The following is a 22,963-nucleotide window of genomic DNA, read 5'->3' as shown; positions in this document are numbered from 1 at the left end:
CTACAAATCTTGTTATCTCATTCAACCCACATTTTACCAGCTTCCTCACAAGAATATCATGGGGGACTTCTTCAAAAGCCTTACTGAAATCAAGATACACTCTGCCCACAGCATTCCCCTGAAACCTATAATTTTTTTTTAAAGATCAGTCTTTTAAAAGCACATGACAATCGTTCACTGCAGTAGCTGCTGAAATTAATCCAGTTAACCCTTTCAAGCACAGTGAATACAATGCCTACAGTACTAAGTGTGTGTAGGTACACCTACATGCAAATTGCAGCACAAATTTTAGTGGTGGGGTAGTTCTGCATATGAAAAGAAACACAGAGACAGAAATCGCTGCTCCACTGAACAGAATGGCAAAGCAGACACTGAAGAGTTTTGTTTATACAACAACAACAACAACAACAACAACAACAACAACAACGCATCCGGGGCTCTCAGTAAGAGTGACTCGTTCTCATATTCCCAAAGAGCAGGCACTGTTGTCCTATTGGGGGGGGGGTGGAATTCTGAGTGGTGACACTTCCTTCAAGCCAGTAATTTTTTTCTCTGTGTAATTACATAGATTCTAGTTTCACTCAAAACATTTTATTGTCGAAATGCTGTGCTTTACATGCCCACTGCAAACCAGATAAAAGAGGTGGCAGATGTAATTGTACTTAAAAATCACCACATTCACTGTTAGCATACTGAAATGGAACTAAGCAAACCACAGCCCAAGGATATTAGAGTCACTGACCCCTAAATGTACTCAGTTGTGAAATTCAGCAGAATCCGATTGGATAAGGGAGCTTTCATTTACATAATAACTAGGATATTATTAATCCCTGCACTCAGACTGGCTAAGGGCTATTAGCCACAGTCCATGAAGTAGAATAATCACTGAACAGTTGAGAGCTAATTCAGCTAGGGATTCTAACTGATAGGTACTTGTGAGGGTATAAGCCAGTCAAAAAGAATTTGCATAACAGTTATGCCATTAAACTCATCAACCTGCCTAACCCTTGAAAGCAAAGTAATTCATGTTTAAATTAATTTGGCACAGGGCAGGGGTGAATTGGTAGGGGCCCAATGGAATGTATAAGGCAACCGTTTCTACTTGGCTAAGACCAGTTATGAAGAGATGTATTGACACTGTTCAGTTATTGGTTAGTTAACTGATAAAATTCAGAGGGAAGTAACATGTTTGATATTTGCTCCAAAATTTGGTAGCCAGAGACTGACCCACTTTGAACTTCATTATATTAAATTAAATGTGATGCACAGCAGTGGCCCACATAGATTTATATGAAAGGGAGGGGAAGGCTTGAGCCTACTGCCCGCCCCCAAATAAACAAAAGAAATGTTATTATTTTGAGGAACTGAAATGGTGCTTTCATGAACTATTTGAGTCACAATCTATTACAAGGCTTCACGTTGCATTCTTCAAGGTTAATTGATGAAATGCAGAAATATGGCTGACTCTATAGGAACACATTCTCTCACAGTGACAGCGTGAACGGACCTCATTTGGAGGTGACAGTATCCCAGGACACAACTGTTAAACTGTCTCAAAGATTTGGCAGGCAGAACTACTTGAAACTTGCTATACATTATAATGGGCAGAAACACATTATGGCAAATATTTACAATAACTAATTGCTGCACTAATGTACATTAGAGGCTTCGGTTTATGGGTTATCTTTGTATATAGACAAGTCACTGTCATCTGATACCTTTATATGTGGTGAGCGTGTTTGTAAATATTATTACTGAAATACAAAGTAGGAGGTGAAATATAATGATATATATTCCCATCTACTAACATGCCCTTGACTCAGACAAGATAAGTTTTTCCAAAAGCTCTTCACTTCTTTCAAGAACAAGGTAGATTAAGGGCCAAAGCATATGTGACATTAAATGATCCCTGCATTTCATGTGCTAGTTTTTAAACTGTAAATTGCATCCATGATCAAGGGCAGCCAAATGCAGGAGTCCCCTTCTTATTTTGCTTTGTTTCAAACATTAGCACACAGAGAGCATTTGGGATAATTTGGGAGTCAATAATTGATAGGCTGGCAGGTATACTTTGGCTAGGATCCAAAGAGCTACTTCAGTTGAAGCAAGGCATTTATAATAACACAGTAGAGCATGTATTATAAGCTGAGCCTTATTTCATATCACAAGCTGCTTTTGAAATTCATCTCACTTGCTGAAGCAGATGCCTAACATGATGTGTAACTCAAAAGAACTACATATGTACCCCTGCCTCCCCTTCCCTTGTTTTCCCAGAGTATAAATTTTAGATTCCAAATTCCCCCAGGGTAGGGACCTATCCTCTTGTGTTCTGTAAAGTGCTATGCACACTGATAACTGTGATATAAAAAAACAGATAACTGATCACGGTGCATTGGGGTGGAGGCTACTATTTAAAGACACACACCCCGGCTCATGGAACCACTTTCACAGTTCACTGGTGAATGGATTGGACTTGAAGTGCACCCCAGAAATGGAAAATAAAAATGATAAGGCTGAGTGTACACTAAATGGCCTTGGCAGCCAGGAATATTGAGCATATTTCCTAATGTTCATGTTGCTGGACCTTAAATGTGGCATGTGATACAATCCTCTGCTCCCCCCTTTTTTGACTGTGAAGTATTTGCCACTGAGTTCAGTGGGACTTACTCCCAGGTATGTATAGACTGCGGTCTGAATAGCACTGAGATTCATATAAGTACACAAGCAATAGCAATTTCACCAGTGCTGTTTCTGGGGCACTGAAGTTTTCCACAGGATTTGATATGCAGGCAGGGCAGAGTAAATACAGAGTTCAAACTAGATCGTCCTTGCACACATATTAATATCCAAACCACAGCATTCTACACCTCACCTCGTTTTCAAGTGGCTTACTAAATTAATTCTTAAATTTGCTAACAATTTTTTTAAAAAAAACCAAACTTACAGAATTTGGGATAAAAACTTGCACCTAATTTGGATGTTATCTTTTAACGACTTGCTTTGCAGTATGCAAAGCTACCTGCATCCTGGCCTGTAACCTTAGGCTTTCTCAAAGCTTCACCTGTATTACAGCGGTACAACAATTAGTTAACTATATTACATTAGAAACGGACAGCCCACAGGCCACGGACAGCTTGTGCAAGGCAGTCCCTTCAAATGTTCAGGTGCTATATGTCGTATTTCCAGAAATAGTGTCCAGGAGCTAGAAAGCAAATTATAAGAGTGAGAGTGATTTGTATGCCTTTCCTCATAATAAAGCCCTGCTGCTGAATAATGACTTTGAATATTTAGTTATGGTAATAGTCTTCATTCCTGTTGGCTACCACAGGCGACTAGAACATTCGCCTGATGGGGTGGACAATGCACATCACTCAGGGAAGAACTTGTCACCCACTATGTTTTTGCTAAGTATGGTAATCTATAATGTGCAAATTATAGGTGAACATCCTGTTCATTTTACATATTTTAACCGCAGCCATCTGCTTAAACTGTCTGCCCTTGAATATCAAAGTTCATAGGCATCCTTATATTCCAAAGCACAGGTGGAAAAGTATGGCCAGCAACCAACTGGGAAAAATAAGGTGTTAATTGCTATAGAAAATGAAAGCAAACAAGAAATAAGCAAACACTTTTAATCATTTCATGTTCTTATCTTTGTAGGCTTTCATATCGGACTGGTCAAGACACATCTAACTGTGACACATGCAGGAACAGTGCATGTATAATCTATAGGTAGGTTAATAATTGCCATGTTCCTTTAAATTGGGTAAAAATGATTTTATTCTCTAGTGGAAGATCGAAAGCAAGTCAATGTTTTAAATTGCCATTTCAGCACGAATGCACAGAAGACTAGGAAATTAATGTTTATTGCACTATAAAATCCAATTTATAAAGTATTTCAGATATAAAAAGAGAAATGAGACGAGGACACGTGTGTGTTCTGTATTTGCATCAGGCACACACAGAAAACATCAGCATCATGAGAACGTTGAGCTTAGGGGCAATGTTGATGAACTTGAAAGCAATACTCAGTGAAATCTCAGGGGTGCTTTGCGCTTCATGTTCCAGACTTCTTGTATGTACCTATTAAAAGTGTTAGAATCAGAAGTAGACACACTCATTTTGCTTTATGGAAAGACAGCCAGTCACAGACCTCCACATCATATCTACTTTATGAACACATGGTAACATGCCTGTCTCTCCTTCAAACACATTTTCAGTGGGTACATATCACAGGTATGAATTAACATGTATTCATTTAAAATGCTAAGTGAACTCAAACTGAGAAACTGAAAGGGTGAGGCATTGTGGGGGGTCTGCAACATAACTAGTAGAATCAAGATAAATTATAAGCAAATGAATTTTAAAATTTGAAACACTAAATTTAAAATAATGCAGAATTTTAATAGCTTTAGCACGCTACATAGATAATACAGCACTGCATCAGAGGAATATATGTGCCACTATTCTTTGCAACAATGACAGTGAGGACTAGGTCAGTAGGAGGAAACTGACTGCAACAACTGAGTAGCTCAGGGAATAATTGTGGGATGCTTAGCGCACAAAAGGCTATATTAGTGACTACATTTCATATTTTAAGTCTTATGGTGTCTGTTTGCACAATATATCAAACACAAATTGAAATGCAGGAAGCCTAATGCTATCTCATTCATTCTCCTTTGTAATGTATGCTGTTAAAGAAATTAGGGGCTCTAACTTCAGAAGTTCTTAAGGGCGCAATGGCTTCAGGTGGATTTTGTTCCCAATTTTTCAATTGCACATGATGTTTAGGTGAAAATAGCAGCAAATCAGATATGCTTTTGCTGCATCATTACTCAAAGCTATTTTTGTTAAAAGTTAATATATGGGGACACAGGTGGCACTGTGGTGTAAACCACTGAGTCTTGGGCTTGCCGATCAGAAGGTCGGCGGTTCGAATCCCCGCAACGGGGTGAGCTCCCGTTGCTCAGTCCCAGCTCCTGCCCACCTAGCAGTTCAAAAGCATGCCAGTGCAAGTAGATAAATAGGTACCGCTCCGGCGGGAAGGTAAACGTCATTTCTGTGCACTGCTCTGGTTTCGCCAGAAGCGGCTTAGTCATGCTGGCCACATGACCCAGAAAAACTATCTGCGGACAAACGTCGGCGAGTAAAGTGAGATGAGCACCGCAACCCCAGAGTCGTTCGCGGCTGGACTTAACTGTGTGGGGTCCTTTACCTTTTTACTTTATTTTATATTAAGGTGAACTAAAATAGTAACTTCATAAAGAAGCATGGAAATATGTAGAAACATATACATCAGATACATTAAATACTACATTTCAGTTTGCATTTTAACACTGTAAAGAAGAGATGGGGAACTTGTGGTCCTCCATATGCTGCTCTATTACAACTTCCATCATCCCTGACCACTGGCCATGATGGCTTGGGCAGAATGCGACTTGGAATCTAACAATAGCTGGAAGGTAACAGGACACCAGGACAGCACACCCTGTCGTGAAGAATGTTCCAGATTATTTTTTTTTAGAAAACCTTTTTCTTTCCTTATTTTTCATTAAATCCCCACTTTCAAACATTTCCACCCATGTAAGGGCTCCAGACCAATGTTTACCTTAAAAAAAGGTCAAATCATTTCTGTTGGGGGGGGGGGGTTCCTGGAGTAAAGTTTCTGGAATAAAGGAGAGAGTGGAGAAAGAGTTGCACATCCTACTACTTCCTTGCTGCAAATCACGCTTTCCAGAAGCAGCTGTTTGGTTAATGTTAGACACAATTGTGTTGTAATATGTTGCTTGGGTAGGTGGAAAATGAAACAGGAGCCATAGTAGTTATTCTATTTTTCAGTCAGCACTCAGAACCATATATACCAGCATGGGAGTCTGAGCTCATTGGGAAACATATATAAATACCCTTGTTGTCTATCCTGATGATACATACAATCCACTACATCCAAACATTAGACTCAAACATACATAAAGTGTTAAACGTGTAAACAGTGCATCCAAGATGAGTAGACATGAAACTTTATGCCAGCCATCTAAAACTTTCTCCTCTTTTTCCTGTCCCTGCATATCACCTTTCACTCCATCCATATTTTTACAAGGATAAACTTCACTGTCCACATTCCCATCAGGACAATAATAAAATCCAAAGAGCTGGAAAGAGAGGGCTTTCCATTCTGGCAACAGTAATAGAAGAGGCAGCAGAGAAAAGCACTACACTGTTCTCCAGAGACTATTGCCTCTCACGCTCACTCTGTGCCCAACACCACAAACAAACACACACACACACACACAGAGTCATAAACACATAATCAAAGGAAGTTCATTCATGTGGCAAAACCACCTCAACATACAAAGAGGAGAACCAGTCTGAATGTGAGATAGCAGACATGAGAGAATGGCCCTCTCTAAGCACCTCCACTTACAGACAAGAAACAATTTTCTAAATCTGCCCTGATTAAAGCATATTTTGTTTTGAACCAAGGCAGCTATTTAAGAGGTACTCATAATGTGCTTAAGAGGCTGTGTATAAACTCAGGAACATAATCGTAGGGTAGAGGTAGGATGTGCTTAGAAAACTCATATAAATGAAACCCTTTTAAACTGGCCTTAACTGAAGCATAAAAAGCAGCCTTACAGCAATAAATCCATTGCCCTCCTGACTACCCAACTGCATCCTCTAATGTCAAGTACAGCAACTGAGAAAGTGAAATGTAGAAATTATTAAATGTAATTAATTTTCCTCAATATGACATTCTTGGAATGTTAATGTACCATGGCACAATAGCTGGTGTCTAATTAAAGACCATCATGGCATGAAAGATGAAGATTTCAAACAACTTAAATCTTCTTTTCCTGTTTTTTTTAATTTTCTTTTACTGTTCATCAAAATACCTGATTATTTTGACCAACTTTATCAGTGCCTAATATTTTTAATATACACCGAAGCTCTTCTCCCTTCTTCCTACTTTCTGTACAGATTTCAAAGTAGTATGCATTTGGCTACTTGGTTTTTATGTACTGGGAATTTGGTTTGTCATATATGACGAGGATTTATTTTTTAAAAAGAAAAATATGTGCCCCTGATGCCACATTGGAAAACTTGCTCAAAGAAAGGGTGGTATTCTCACTGGTGATTCCCCAAATACATCCCTTAAAATATCTTCTGTCTTTTTTTTTCTTTTTTTTAAGAAGGTGTAAGGTTGACTTGGGGAAAAAACTGTAGGGAAAATAATAAGTGGTAACTAAAGCCTCAAGCATATATCCAAAGAGATAATGGACATAAGGCTTGTGCTGAGTGTTTTGTCAAAGATAGTCAAGAATCTCTAGCCTGACTGGCTCTCCTGCTTCATACAGTCTTATATCCCCATCAGGGGCGGATTTAGGTTTGATGAGGCCCTAAGCTGCTGAAGGTAATGGCGCCCTTTATATGCCCAGCTGTCCTTTGTCAGCAACAAATTGTCACTGTTTTTGTGTTGAATATATGCTATATGGTAATTTTTGGACTTAACAGGTCCATACACAACACAAAACACTGTTGCTGCATGTAGGTTTTATTTTATTTGTTTTTTATCTAATATTTTAGAAATGTACATCCAGGTTTTTTTCTTTACATTTTTTGGGGGCCCCAAAAAGAGTGGGGCCCTAAGCTATATCTTGTTTAGTTTATATGTAAATCCAGCACTGTCCCCAACTAAATTGCTGAAAAAGGCAGGAGGATAGCAAGGATAGCCAGCCTGCTCTTCCACAAGGAACATTGTCTAGTACTCAGCACTATAGAACACTTTTTGCCAACCTATGTGGGCTTCAGATTGTGAGGAGAGGTCTGCAAAAGTATTTTGTGATGGGCATTTGATTACACTGGTCAAAGTCTAACATCTTACACATTCAACTCCCATTTATAAAGTAGGGGGGGGGTCCTAAATCTAGAAAAGTATGATAGCATATACATAATGCAATGCAATGCATATATATATACAGAAGTGTAGAAGTGTCTACTCTCTCTCTCTCTCTCTCTCTCTCTCTATATATATATATATATATCATAAGTAGACACTTCTACATAAAACATATTCCAGTAGTTAGTAGCAAAATCTTGCATTATCTATCTGTAATTTGTCTTATGAGAAGATACTGTTAAATGCACTGACTCACAAGCTAGAATAGATGACCAAGCCTCAACTTTATAATTTAAGGTTGCCCCAAGCCCATTAGTGACTAAATGAATTATTTAAAAAATACAAATTTATTTCATAGCTGAGAAAAAAATGGCAACTTTAAAAATTCATAATACACTGCAGTGACAATTCTTTTCAAAGTATTGATTAGAAAAAAAACAGATAAAACCCCTAAAGCTTTCATATAATGAATATAATAAAATTATTCTTTTGTTTCGCGCCGACAAATGTTCAAGCTGAGAAAATCTATCCCATTAGTATTAAGATCACAAAACAGAAGATCAAGTATATCCGCCATTCAAAATCAGTTATATTTTATAGAACAGCAAAGCAGAAGTACCACCAAATGAGATTAATACAGCTAAAAAGTTATACATTATCACCATTATCAAGATAGAGCCAGGAGCTCACATATTTCTGCCTTATTATGACTTACTATTGAGAAGTAATGGCATTTGTATGCAGGAAAGGTATTAATCCAATTCCTAGCCTGTCCAAAGTAACTTTTAACAAAAACTGAAAATTATATTCATTCTATGATTATTTCCTAGTAGAACTGCTCTTTCTACCCCAGTTAAAAACAGCTTTTGTTTAATATTTTGTACACTGATCTTGGGCACTTACCATGAATTATCTTAATGGAAGAACCGTCTAAAGCATTCATAACAGAATTCACTTTTGTTGGAAAGTCAGAAGCACTCATTCAAGGCTATTTCAGGTTCAGAAAAGATTTTGTATCTAAAGCATACTGATTAATTTCTGCAGCAAAAAAAAAAACCCTTAAAAAAAGCCCTGATTAAACCAGACTACAGAAGTTCTTGAGAAATATTCATGAAAGCCATGCTAATGTATCATTTGGCTATTTTCTGTTCCTCTGAATTAAAAAAAAAATGTATTTGCTTTACGCAGTAATTTAATTTTACCCTAGGTATTATGGTTCTCCTGGTGCTAAATTCTGACTCAACTAAAAACAGATTATTACAATCTGAAATACAATCTTCAAGTCCAGATCAGCAAATGAAAAAGTTAAGACGATCTTAGTAGATGAAAGCTAATTAGATGATATAAAATCACCACTAAGTTATGTCTCAATAGGGCATCTACACGCCTAAGAGATTTGAGGATCAGTGTTTAAAGTTCTCAAAGCATGACACAGTAATTCTTGAAGCAAAGCCTGCTTAACTTAGTTAATGCAAACCACAGAGAACAACCCTTAAAGAAAAATTAAAAAGATAAAAAGGATACTATAAAGATACATGGGTATATAGACAATAGACCAAATTCTCTCTTTGTCCCACAAAGTATGTTTGTTCCTGTTGCTTATCTCATCAACTTTGACTTGGATTACACTTGGAGACACTTCTAAAAATGTAGCACAGATGATTCTCAAAGAGTTGTTAGGCTACATCCATATGATCAGCTTAAAGTGTGTCATTATTTCAAGTCACAATTAAAAGGCAATAGAATGATATTCAGCTCACGGACACATTACAGATAAAACAGTATATTGGTAGGGTAAAAGTAAGGGGTTGATCTGCTGCTGCTCCCATTTATTATATGGATTATGTGAACATCAACAGACAAAATAATAAGCCCTTTGCCTGCACAGAGGAGGCTTACAAGGGACAGCAATATGATAATGTGTTGGACGCAAGATAGATAGACAGACAGACAGACAGACAGAATTGATAAACTAAAAGGGATCTTCCTTCACACTTTCAGGTAAGGGGTGTTTAGTTTGCAGAATTGAGGGAAAGGATTCTAATTTGGTATGCAATGTTATTTTGGAGGCTTAGCAATGACATGTGAGAAAGGGGCGTGGATGTTGGAGCTGTGGCTTGCTTAGATTTGGGCAAGCAAGGAAGAGCTTGCAAATGTGAGAGTCAGTGGCGCGTGAAATAATGTAGAAGGTGAAATGTTGGGAGGAAGTTTGGGAAAGGATGATTTGGGGCAGTTTCAGGCGCCAATTACTGGTCCTATCTATAATTGTCCTACCCATATTCATCTTTTTTTCACTGGATATTTTGGACTATGACACCTGAAAAAGCTGCTGTGTGTGTAAGCATGTCATTCCATGGATGCACAACTCAAGTCTAGCTATGTGCTTATTTTCCTGCCATGAGATCCTAAAGAAGAGATCCATGCTGCTTAGAAATGTTAATGATTATGCGGTATAGGCATATGCATCTACCCACAGGAAAAAACCATGTGCCAAGCTGGAAATTTGGTACATGATTTCCCACAGCTCAAGAGGCAAATCACTGTATAGGTTTCTATTATTATTAGTAGTAGTAGTAGTATTAGTATTATTAGTATTATTATTACTACATATATAGCAACACTAACAAAGTAGTTCAACAAAAGAAGAAAACCACTGAGCATGGTCAGTGGTTTTTAAAAGCAGTTTGCCTGTGCCCCATGCTTCACATATGCTATCTATATCTCTAAGCTACAACATATGCTGGTCTGAAATTGATTGGGAATATTGAATTGTCAGCACTCAACACAAACATGGTGTCCTAGCCTTAACAACTCAGTAGCTCAGGCCACTGAACAGCAAAACACTTGGCCAAACTATACTGGTTTGTAAACAAACATACCAACAAAAAAGCTCTTTAAGCCTGATGCAAGTATATTCAACTCCCTTCTAGTGGCATGCATACTCTTTAACTTGGGTCCTTTCTGATCCTTGAATCTCGCCATTAAGGAACTTAAGCTTAGTCCTATGTTCAGTCTGTTAACCAGAGACTTTATGCTGCATAGATTTAAACTGACATATATTTTTGTACTAATATTTCAATAGAAGCAAAAACACAAGCAATGTACCATTGCTCCAGCCCATTGCTTTGGCACAATTCTGTCCAATATATTTGACACTGGGGGTCCGAGGGGAGAGAGAAATCAACAAAACCCAGTCCAAGCTCCAATCTGACACTGCATGTACTATTACCATAACAAATTTTATTGTAAAGTCCACAGATTTCCCCATTCCTTACTTTTGCCTAAAGCCATATGCACCCTGTCTCCCTCATAAAAGAGCCTTTCTGGGTGGTCAAGAAACCTTCTGAATAAGGGCCTTGGGAGCAGGGCTAGTGGAGTGGAGAAAACAACAGGAAACATACTTTCCATGAACTTCCTTGTTAAAGCATTTGAGTTCAATCCTAAATTTAGGCAATCCCTCTCTCCTCCAGCAACCTCCCTGAATGCTACCCCATTTTGTCCAGGAGGAGACCTCCAAGCCTCCAGAGATGCTTTGCATGGAGAGGGGGCAGTGAGACGAAGGGAAGTTTCTTCCACAAACCTCCTTAAGTTAATGTATCTTAGAATCCAAGCGAAAATATATGAGCAACACTTTCTCTTTAAATCTTACATATACAGTTGAAAGATTCCTGTGTTAATTAACATTGTGACAAAACACAATGGTTACTTGTTCCTGTATCTCAGATTCTATCATCAAAGAATCCTCAGCCCTATTTTTTCACATGGATATGCAATGATAGGACCGAACAAATACATTAGGATTAAAGGGATATGTCACCTTGTGTAATATTTTCCCATTTTTTGTGGGTGGGTGGGGGGAGGGAGGTTATAAACCACATTAATTTTTCCCTTAGCTATGAGCCGTGCTTAAGTTTATGATTGTTTTGCCTTTCCATCATTACTTTTGCTTTCTTGGATCCATGAACAGGTGAGGAAACTTGCTATATAATTAACCTACTTTGTGTTACACAAGAATTGCCGTTCCAAAATTGTGTGTGTGTGTATCTCCTTGCCCAGATTGCTGTGCATTACCATTACTAATTGCCCTTTTGTTATAGCGTGAAATCATGCCTCTTTGTTTTTATAAATTAAATCTGAAATGTATTTTACTAATGTATGTTGATCTCTTAGCTATAATTTCTTCTGAATCTTTTTTCCTTAACTGCAGGGCAGCCAGCAGGGCTTTCCACTCCACATACTGCTTACAACTTAGGATGCATATTTTATGAGCTTAACTTTACTTTTATGTGGCAATTTTAAACCTTCAAATGAGTAACAGATTTGAATTTGTTTCTCCCTTGCAATCTTTATGTTTCAAAGTTCTGTTTAGTAACATGATGATCTGTGCCAATTTGACAAGCTTTATCTTTATAATTGGCTGAGCTTCAAGTTTGAGTTACGTTATATGCAGCCAGGATTTTGCCTTATAGAGACAAAGCATAAGCAAAGAGGTCATTATTTCAATAAGTTTGTGCAAAGCTTAGAAGACAGTCTTTTTCAAATACATATAAATCAGATTGTGATGCTCATTCATTCAAATGATGTATTCAGAACCCTACAGTGCTGATCCCTTTCATGTGTGTGAAGTTGGTAGCTTAAGAACAACTAGGCAAGGGTTTTCATCCAGTTGTTTACCCCAAGTAGATGGAACTTCTTAATTTATCCCTCATTAGCTGCAAGCTTACTCTATCATGGTTTCTGAGGTAATTCCCAACAGGTAATTGTGAACCATCCAATAGGTTGTTGCAGCATACTTTATGATCTAAACAGAAGACTGCAGCTAGTACAGGGTTAAACTAATTTATCCTGGATCAGGATATTGTTCCTTCATTGCAGGGTTGGACTAGATGACCCTCTGGGTCTCTTCCAATTCCACAATTCTATGATTCCACAAAATGTCAGAAACACAATGTGTTTAACATAAAACCCTGTATTGTTTTGCATGTCCCTCTCCCAGGGGGAGTTTTGTACCTTTACTCCAATGTCTCATAATGTTCTGGTATTGGATGTTGTGTATTGAATGACAAGAGCAACACAGCTTTCATTTCACAATAAATCTCTTTAGGAGTAAGAGGCATAATTTCTAAATCTTAAAAATATCCCCAGACACACACAGAGATACCGTACAGTTAGCAGGTGCATGAATTACCATGTTTGCACAAGGGGCTACAGATGCCAAACCCTCAACCCAAACAGAGACCTAGTTAGTGTCAGACTGCAAGTGCACAAAGTACAAGAACATCTTACAACTAAATATTTTGGGGAGAGGGGTAGAGGAGGAGTCAGCAGAGAAGGGGCGTATATCTTAAAGGTAAAATGACATGCTTTCAATGCAAAATATCCCAGTTTTAATCCATGGCATGTAAAGTAGTTGTGGGATAGACTTCTGTCTAAAACTCAGAAGAGCCTTTACCAGTAATTGTAGTCTGGGGTAGTCAATATGGCCTGTTTCAGATATTGTGGGCTCCAACTCCCATTAGCCCCAGCCTGCATGGCCAATGGTCAGGGATAATGGGAGATGTAGAAAATACTGACCCAAATGGTCTGACTTGGTATGATGCTATGGGGTAACATAGGTCTCACATCATTATTTAGTTGACACATTTCAAGTTTGTTATATATTTCAACCTTCTTCGTAACTATTTTATAATATACTTGTCTATGTGTTCTGTTGAAGGAATGTAGACATTTGATTTTCTTCAGCATGTCACACTCATTTTCAATGTTGGCTTGCCTAAAATCTTTACCTTGACAACTGATTTTGGTTTTCTTCTTTTCCTTCCACTATTTAGTGTGGAATTAGATTTTAAGCAGCAAGAAGACAAACTACAGCCAGTTCTGAGAAAACTTCATCCTATTGAGGAAACTCAGGTTGCACCTTTGCCTTATTCCCAGGAGAGTTACTCCTCAACTCCCAAGCAAAAATCCAAAACTGAATCAAAAAAGCACGGAAGATGGAAACTCTGGTTTCTTTAACTAACTCCGTAATATATGGAATTTTAAGGCCTTCTTCAAAAAACAAACAAACACATCCACACGCAAAGTTGTGGAATTTTTAAAAAAGGGATCTTGGTAATCTGAGCAGGTGACTGTCAGCAAGTGTTATACTGACAATATTAAAGAAGCATTCTGTTCTCACCATATGTACCAAAAAGGCCTTTGTACCTATGAACTAACTTTCAGGAGCAAGGCGTTAAATCACACCTTGCCAACTTTGTATTCAAATTTCACCAGTGTGGGATGTAAAAGAATTTTAAAAACCAGGATAGAAATTTAGGTTAGAAAAGTAAAACTACTCTCCCCCAAGTCCCTCAACCCACAATCATTTTTTAAAGAAACATTTTAATGTCAAACTGCCATCTTGCTCACATCTGAGTATATCAATTCAAGTAAGATTTGTTTTGATTTGTTTTTGTGAAGGCGAAAAGCAAGCCTTTTGGTTCCAAAGGCCTTCGTTGTACATCTAATTTTCCAAATATGCTGGGGTTGGGTAGTGCCATTTTCAGCACATAAAATCCTGAGGAAAGCACAATATTTTCAAATGGTCTGAGACCATGAATAATCTTTAAGATGTGACTATGTGTAAACTTGCCTTTATGTGCTGTAGCATTAAGCCAAGTGATTGCATCTCAGTTAAATGCTGGCACCTTTTATTTAGTGTCATTTTCATTGCCAGACCTACTGCTCACTTTATATGGGGAGCAATGAAAAGCCACCCAAAGTCAGGACATGCCTTTAATCACTGAAAAGTTGACAGGGTCAAAGCTAGGGGCTCTTAGCTCTCTTAGATATCATTTTTAATCTGTTGGTACCCAACAGCTAAAATTATATATTCTTGGCACCATATTTTGGGAGGGGGGGGGAGGAGAAGAGATGGATAACATTAAAGTAACAGATCATTGGCAGCTGCCACAATTTAATACTCTTTTGTAATTCAGTCTTGAAAAACACTATACACTATTGACACACTGTGCCAGAAATTTTATAATGTGTTGTGCTTTTTAAAAGTTCACAAGAGCCTGGCAATTTTATTTAGTTGCGCATTCAAGAAAGACAGCCAACCATCCTGACCTCCATATTTCGTTCAGTATTAACAGATCAAAACCTTGAATGAAAATGTGAAAACAGACAACTTTAAGAAAAGGTTATGGATTTACAAATCAGTCCCCATACAAAATCCATTGAAGTTGAAAAGTGTCCCGGGATTCATTGGAAAAAAAACTGGTAACCTTAAGAGTAACATTTAAAATTCACCCTCAACTGTAAACCTTGGGCATGAGCCATCCACTTTCTTTATTACCCACAAATTTCAAGAGGAGGAAGCTAAATACTAAATTCTCACCAATATCAATACAATAAGGAAGTTCTTAAATTTGGTTGTGTTGTATCCTGATTTTTCCCCATATTTTTAAATCGTGTCTCAAGAGGAAAAATATGTTATAATGACTTTCCTTGTAAACTTTAGGATTAAGTCAGACTTCTCAGATCCTTTCTAGTTTAATTTTCAACAGGGTATATGCAAGGTATTAGGTCTACAATTTCATGTCTTGAACAAGCATTTTTTCAATACTGGGAAGCAACAAAAAGGGGAAATAATTTTACTGGTAGAATTCCACACAAAAAAGGAGAAACAAGTGTGTGACATGCTATACTCCACTTACTTCAATCTCAAAGTCATTATTTAAATATTGCCAATTTTATATGGCTCCCAAAAAAAGCAATTTGGTCATTTTTAGGGGGAAGATAAATGCTTCACTTAATGAGTTATGAAAATGCAGTATGTGATTGTTATGCTCAGCTTCAAACAGTACTTCCTATTTATGCTTTAACGAAAAATTCACACCTTTCTAGTAAAATTCCAAGAGGGCTACAAATCATTGTACATATTCCAAAATATTTTTTTGCGAAAGCTGAAGGATGAGAAAGGCATTTCCGTGCCATGAAGGAAAGTGCAATTGTTTTATGTTGGACGGGGGAGAATGAAACAATGTATTTTATAATGTTTTTAATTAAAGTTCAAAACCTGTTTACAAAAGATCCCACCATAAATATTTTAGAATTCCAAATATCTCAGAACATAAAATATATTATTTTTATGAAAACAAAATCCTCAAATATAAGCATATGTATATTAAACTAAGATGTTTATTATGATACTGCAAACATCTTCACATACAGAGCAGCTCAGTTCCTTTGACCATTGATGCATGGTCTTAAAGAGGACCATGGCCATTATCTTGATCCAAAGAAGTACAAATGGGAAGTCTGCACATGTAGAGACTTCTGTTTACTTCTGCTGACACTATAACACATAATACACCCCAAAACGCATTTGAAAATTCCCCCAAATCTAAAATATAGTTTGCCATCCAAGGCAGATAGTTACCATTCAGTGACAGTGACAGAAGCCCAGCTATATGCATTCATCCCCTCAAACAACAACAAATTGGGTCAATAGTCCAAGCTCTACAGTCACTATCTCACAAGTTATAAATGTGCTTGCTGAAAACTGCACATGCATATGTGCGCTTTCTCCATTCCCCTCCCCCTCCAGCAGCCTTCACTGCCCCTTCGCCTCACCCAACCCCACCAACACAAAACCAGGTTAGGACTTAAATCAATGCAAAGGTTGTTGGGCTTAAAGATTGTTAGCTGCAAGAAATGCACAACAAAAAAGTGTGCAGTCTTCTGGTATGTATGGTAAATATCTGCTGGTTTACAGCCCTTAACAAATTTAAGTGTTTTCGTACCCGGGCCAAAATACGGATAGTATACAACTACACATATTTTAAACAAACAGCTCTCTGATATTCTTAGCATTTGATCTCTGTGTTACAGAAATAGCCCATATTCTCATGGGTTTCCATTTACATACAAATCTACAAAAACAGTATTTTGCTTGTTGCCAAGTAACACAAAAGCTACATTATACAGGTATCAAGGTGGAAAAAGAGGTGCTGGGAAACCATTTTGAAGCTGAAAAAATGAAATTAAATTAAATGTTCTATATACATGAACGGAGTATTTTTCCTAAAACGCTGACAAATTTTAATTCCTACACTTCCTCTATTCAAAAGATAAAATACATATTCTTGCTCAAAATTACATATTGTGTTATCGTACCATACTATGTAACTTGTAATAAAATGTTCTCTGCAAGTGTGTAAACCGTATCATATTGTATTACATTTAGGATCACTCAGGCACAATTTAGAATTTTATGGAGGGACAATTTAATTCTTTAAAATTTGTAGCCAAGTACAATACGTGATTGAGATGTGAGATGACGATAGTTCCACTTTATTGAGATCTCGTATAAAACCAGGTAGGACACCTAAAAGTAAGTGTATTTTCATTCTCCAATCTGGCATACTCCATAAGTTGCTGCTGTATTCATTAGCAATATCATGTGGTTACAACCACTCGTTTATTTATAAACACACTTCCATATCATGCTTTGATTCCATTTCAAACCAATAAATGCTGCAGTAATTTTATATTACTTGCTATTTTCATACTACAGGGACAATATTTTCTAAGTTTGCATAATTCCCATAAAGCAACATAGTTCTTTGTTTTGGAATTATTGGGAAACAATACATGTAAATATCACTTGTTTTCTTAAAAAAAAATACACCACTGTAAGATACTTTACAGAGTCAGGATAAAATGGAAAAAAATATTAAAATTATAAACACTAAATATATGAATTGTTTGCTTTTATTTTACATATTTTTGCTTCCGAAAACTTCTGTACAACAAATTACTGGCTGTGCTGTCTCTATTCTCCCCCCCCCCCCCCCGCAACATTTCATTGCTATACTGTATCAAGTTTTCTAAATCCAACAGATTAATTTTTCATGAGCAATTTAAAACTGAACTAGTTGTCAAGATAGCATTAGCCCAACTGCACCTCTGCAACAGTACCAAGCTCCTTCTCTATAAGCTTAGTAATTATCATTGCCACTAACAGCATCATAAAGGCACAGGATTCACTGCGTTAGAAGGAAGCAATGGGCTTTCAACATTTCTTATCATTAATTCCATATCAATAAAGTATGGGTGTACGCTATTTAAATTAATGTGGACTCTCTTGAAATATACTCCCCAATTCATTTAGCTGAATGCAGCCTGTTCAGTTTTGTGGGGTTTTTTATTTTTTTATGAAAATACAGGTACACTTGAAATGCTCACATTCTGCAATAGATGAACAATTTCATAGAGGGGAAACCAAATATGACTTGATTGCAATTATAGTATACCATAAGGCAATACTATGCCTCCTAGTGTATGAAATAAATCAGACAAGGATCATCTTGCTTGTGTAGCGCCATGCTAGTCAGATAGTCTACTGTAAGTGAACTGAACCAGAAAGTCCAGTTTGAAACTTGCCTCCAATATTAAATTCAGTAGATAGCCGTAGCCAAGCCATTATTTTACTACCTTCACCATTACCTCCTACAGTACACAAATGATAACACTGACATATTTTACAGTATTTTAAAGATTACCAAAGTAATTGCTCTACTAGATAGTCTTGGAAATGCTGGCATACTGGAATCCTATCATGCAGTACTAGAAACCTAACTTGTCATTGAATTGTCAACTGATGGAGGTCTGCTACCCACTACAGCCAGTCTTCAGTGCCCTTGTAGGTTCCCTGGTTGCCTGTATCCTCAACCTCCATGCAAAATCAGTCTTCAGGGGTAAGGATCGTTGAGGCAGAAACAGTGGGTCACAGGTAAGTATGTAGAAAATTGCCTTCTTTTTACATATACGGGAAGCTTGCAACATGGGAGAGTATTTTTCAACATCCTGTTCTATTTCCAGGGTACTCTTAGCATCAACCTAGATGAACCAAAATGGCTGACAAGAAATGCTAGCCTAGATAGCTGGTTCAAGCAGAGACCCACAGCAGACAGAGGTCAAGATTTTCCTCAGGGAGAAGGGTGGCAGCTACGGAAGGGTGGGCAACTGGTAATGATTTGCTGGGGAAGCCAGTTTCTTAAGGGGAAGAAACAGTGGCAGTCTCGCAACCCCATTTCTTTCCTGTTGCTGGAGTCTTCCTTTTTCTCTTCAGTTGCTCTTAACACTACAGATTTGACCACATTGTCCCACAGTAGACTACTAGGAAGGAGACTGGTGTCTTGCAGCTTCCCTGAGCATTTTCCTGGTTGTGGCATCCAGTTCTAGAATCAAGGAGAGCCCTTGGCTGAAGGAAACCCTAAGCCCAGGTCAGGCCCAAGTTCTTTCCCCATCATCAAGACCCCCAAAAAACTGATAGATGGGTAGTGTGGGGACTAACATGATAATAATAAATTTAGAAGACAAATGTGAAGAAGGCATATACTAGAGATTATAGTGACAGCTACACAATAAAAAGATTTTTCCAAAGGGTATTACTTAGATAAGAATGGTTAACCAAATCCACTGATCACAAAAAAAGGGTGGGGGACCCACACACACACAAACATTATTAGGTCACATTTTAGACAAGAGCCTCTTAGCTGTAAAATCAAAAGGGTAAGCGGCTGTAAAATCCATTAAGACCTCCCTCCAAGTTGACATAGAGCCATTAAACAAACAGTTACTGGATACTATTGTTTAATAGTTTTTGGATCCATCTAGCAACAGTATCATGCAGGTTACATTTTATGAGTTTGTCAACAAGGATATCATGGGGGACTGTCAAATGCTCTTCTGAAATCAAGATACACTTTGGCTCCAACATTCCCATGATCTACCAAACTAGTAACTATATATATATAGAGAGAGAGAGAGAGATAAGGTTTCTTTGACATGACTAATTTTTGATAAAGCTGGTTCCTGGCTATCAGCACATTCTGGCTGTGTTCAACAGAAAAGAGGAGTACAAAAAAAAATATGCACATATGCTGCAAACAGCTAAAGATGCTATGCAGAAAAAGGGAGGGGGGACAAATACAGGCAATACAATATTTAGCATAAGTAATTTTGCCTGTAAATTAGAAAAAGCATTTAGGACTGTAGACTCTGAATTTATGTTCATTCTTCAGGCTATAACTTCACAAGGCTCAATTAAAAACTGATTAAATGAACAGACTGAGACTACATCCCAGCTAATAGAGATCCATATTATTATATTTCCCCCCACATGAAGCAGCATGACAGATTTTCATAAATTATGAAGTCTAGAATAAAAAGTACAGTGATGGCAGGAAGTATGATTTGGTTGGGAATAGATCCATTGCCATGTTTGGAATAGTGTGACTAGGACTTTGGATCAAATTTCTGCAAAGCCATGAAAGCTCACCATTTGCTTTCTCAGCCACAATATTTTTGTGAGGGTAAGAGGAGCAGAACCATGTATAGGATAAAAGCAACCAGAGTCCTGTTTCATTCTGGAGGGAGGGAAGCAAGTTGGTGACTTTTGCTGAATGCTCTTTCCCACTATGTCACTTGACAAGATGCACTGCAGAGATAGAGACCCTAAGCCAGAGCACAAGAAGTTGCACTGGCAGGCTGGAGGGAGAAATTGGAATTGGTGAAAATAACTCATTAAACCCTAGTTATTTCTGTGAATGCAATGAGTCCTCCCATTCATAGAGGGGCAAAACTCAGCCCAACCCATAAAATGTCTATCCAAACCTAAAGAAAAACAATAGCTTATAAATTTTATTTAGTTCCAGGTTCCAGGTAAGTGTTTTTAAAGCTTGTTTTCCATAACTTTCATTTTAACGTAAATATGAACAAATAGAAGGGCATATCCAGCAGTCTATCACGGCTGGTTTATACAGCAGCAATACTGTGCAATTTGAATAAATTTCTATTCCACTTAATAGTTTTAACATGTGATAAGCCAATTTGCCTTCCATTGTCAGTTCCCTCATTCATAGCACTAAGATGCAGTGGTTTGAACAATTACACAAGCAGAATCATCGATTTATCGCAAAATAGCTGCAATCGTCTGTGAAGGAAAAGTTATCAGAAAGCACCCTTGCAATATGTCGAACACATTTCTGTGAAGATTTTGCAACAAAATTCGCCAAAGACATTGTGTGCACAAGTGCCTTCCTCTGCATCTTGCTTCTTCATCTGTGGGCTATCCTTAGAACCTTACAAAACCAATTTTCTACTCCTTTTGGTAACTTTATAGCCCTTATGGATTCCAAGGAATAATGTGATGGTAAATGCTGAATTTTGTGGGTTGAATGTGCTGCCCATTCTTTTGGACCTTTCTCCTCCGTCCTTTTAACCATCACCTCTCAATTTGCACAACAGTAAGGTTAAAAGGCACAATGGTTAATAATTTAACATTTCTTAACAAATCATTTGAATTATGCATGTCTTTTTGAATAAGTAAATGCTACATTCACCACTTCTATACTAGGATCAAATTTTCTGTATCTGGAGGAACAAATAGCACCATTCAAACTACATTGTTCTAAGTGTGTTTTAATTCTTAAGGACAACTTGAGATTTTAGAAGTATCAGCAAGCTGAGCTTCCAGTCTCTTTACCTTTCTCATTTTTGTTCTTCCACTGTGATCAGTTCGTACATTAAAGTGGGGAGCCCCTGCTGTACCTGGCCATGGCCCACTCCTTGTCCAACATCACATGGCCTATTGTCACACAATGGAACTTGCAGTGATGGCCACCAACTTGGATGGCTTTTAAAAAGACTAGACAAATTCATGGAGGAGAGGGCTATCAATGTTTTGTCACTTTAAGCTCTCTACAAGATACCTCAAGATTCTATTGTTTTCATTTCTAAAGATTACCTTGAAATACAGGGAATACCCAGCCTCATCTTTTGAATAGTATGCTTCTAGCTGATTAATTTCTTTTTGTTATGAAGAATGTTCACAGGACAAAGTACTAACTCTGATGTGAAGACACCATCAAGTCTGGGCTTCCTAATCCAGGTGTATAATTTGTTGCCCTAGTTGTCACAGGAGGGCTTTCATTGGAGAAAGGGAATGCCTGACACTGGGAGTGAAAAGAATAGTGTCAGCTGTGGATTTAAAATAAGGCAGTGATTATTCTGAAAAGGTATCTCACCAGTATCACTTTGAAGTATGTATCTGATGTTATCCTACAGCTTTGCATATAGTTTACTTTCCCACAGATACGTTAACATTGTGATCATATATATATATATATATATATATATATATATATATATATATACACTTAAAAAAAAAAAAGACTTCACTGTGTTCAGTCTGGCTTATTCCCAGGTGAGCATATATAGAATTGCAAGGCCTATTTGTTAGTAAATAGTTGCAAGGTCAAAGTTTCATATGGCATTTTATGGGTGTGATCCAATGCAGATTTTCCTAGGAGTAAACCCTACTGAACTTGAGAGTAATCCCCAATTGGCATTGTGCTATAAACCAAGCTTCTTCCTCCTCAGCCATGTTAAGAACTGTCACAAAGCTTCTTGAGAAGAATTTAAATAAAAGATCAGATGCAAAACATGACTTCTCCCTATTCATTTTTCTATATTTGAATTTGCTTGAGACTGTACAAGGTGAATCACATTTGTGTAAAGATACTATTCTAGCTGCTATAGATTTAGACATTCAGTTTCATAACCATTTTACCACCGAATTATGCTGTACCAGTTTAGCGTAAAATCCAAATTCGGTGATGACCCCACTCCAAAATGGGGGGGAAAAGAGAGAAGGAAAAAAACACTAAAAAATAAATATTAACACATAAAGTTCAATCTGCCATTGATGCATGAAAGGTAAGATGATGCAAAATAAAGTACCTTCGCAGTGCAGTTTTACTACTTTATTGACACTATAAAAGTGAATCTTCTTCGGTTGACTGGAATGAGTTCTCTCAGAAATTCAGTGAATCTTAAATGGTAAGTGTCCCTTTAAAAATTCTTGGTACCGGCAGCATTCATTAAATAATTATAATATGTTCAAATGCAATGCTTTTATAATGCCATGTTCATGTTCACAGTATTCATTTTTAATACAATGTACTTGTCTGGCCAGCGTTCAAATACAAATTTACTGGATTTCAGACAATAAAAGAA

At 37.4% G+C, this 22,963-nt stretch overlaps 2 protein-coding genes across 7 annotated transcripts in view; one reads left to right on the top strand and one right to left on the bottom strand.

Moving 5' to 3' along the window:
* INSYN2A (inhibitory synaptic factor 2A) overlaps positions 1 to 18,011 on the top strand; it is a 58,420-nt gene extending 40,409 nt beyond the window's left edge. For all 3 annotated transcript variants that reach the window (XM_083616985.1, XM_083616984.1, XM_083616986.1), the window contains 2 exons: positions 3,661 to 3,732; positions 13,726 to 18,011. In XM_083616985.1, coding sequence (XP_083473111.1) covers positions 3,661 to 3,732; positions 13,726 to 13,909 — 256 coding nt within the window. In that variant the 3' untranslated portion in view covers positions 13,910 to 18,011. The remainder of the gene's footprint in view (positions 1 to 3,660; positions 3,733 to 13,725) is intronic.
* The window catches only part of DOCK1 (dedicator of cytokinesis 1), a 347,244-nt gene that overhangs the window by 212,204 nt on the left and 112,077 nt on the right, over positions 1 to 22,963 (bottom strand). The gene's annotated exons all lie outside the window — the stretch shown is intronic.

This window comes from Podarcis filfolensis (assembly GCF_964270895.1).
Source record: "Podarcis filfolensis genome assembly, chromosome: 5".
Classification (NCBI taxonomy): domain Eukaryota; kingdom Metazoa; phylum Chordata; class Lepidosauria; order Squamata; family Lacertidae; genus Podarcis; species Podarcis filfolensis.
Note: the sequence above shows the minus strand (reverse complement) of the source record. Positions and strands in the feature narration are given on the sequence as shown.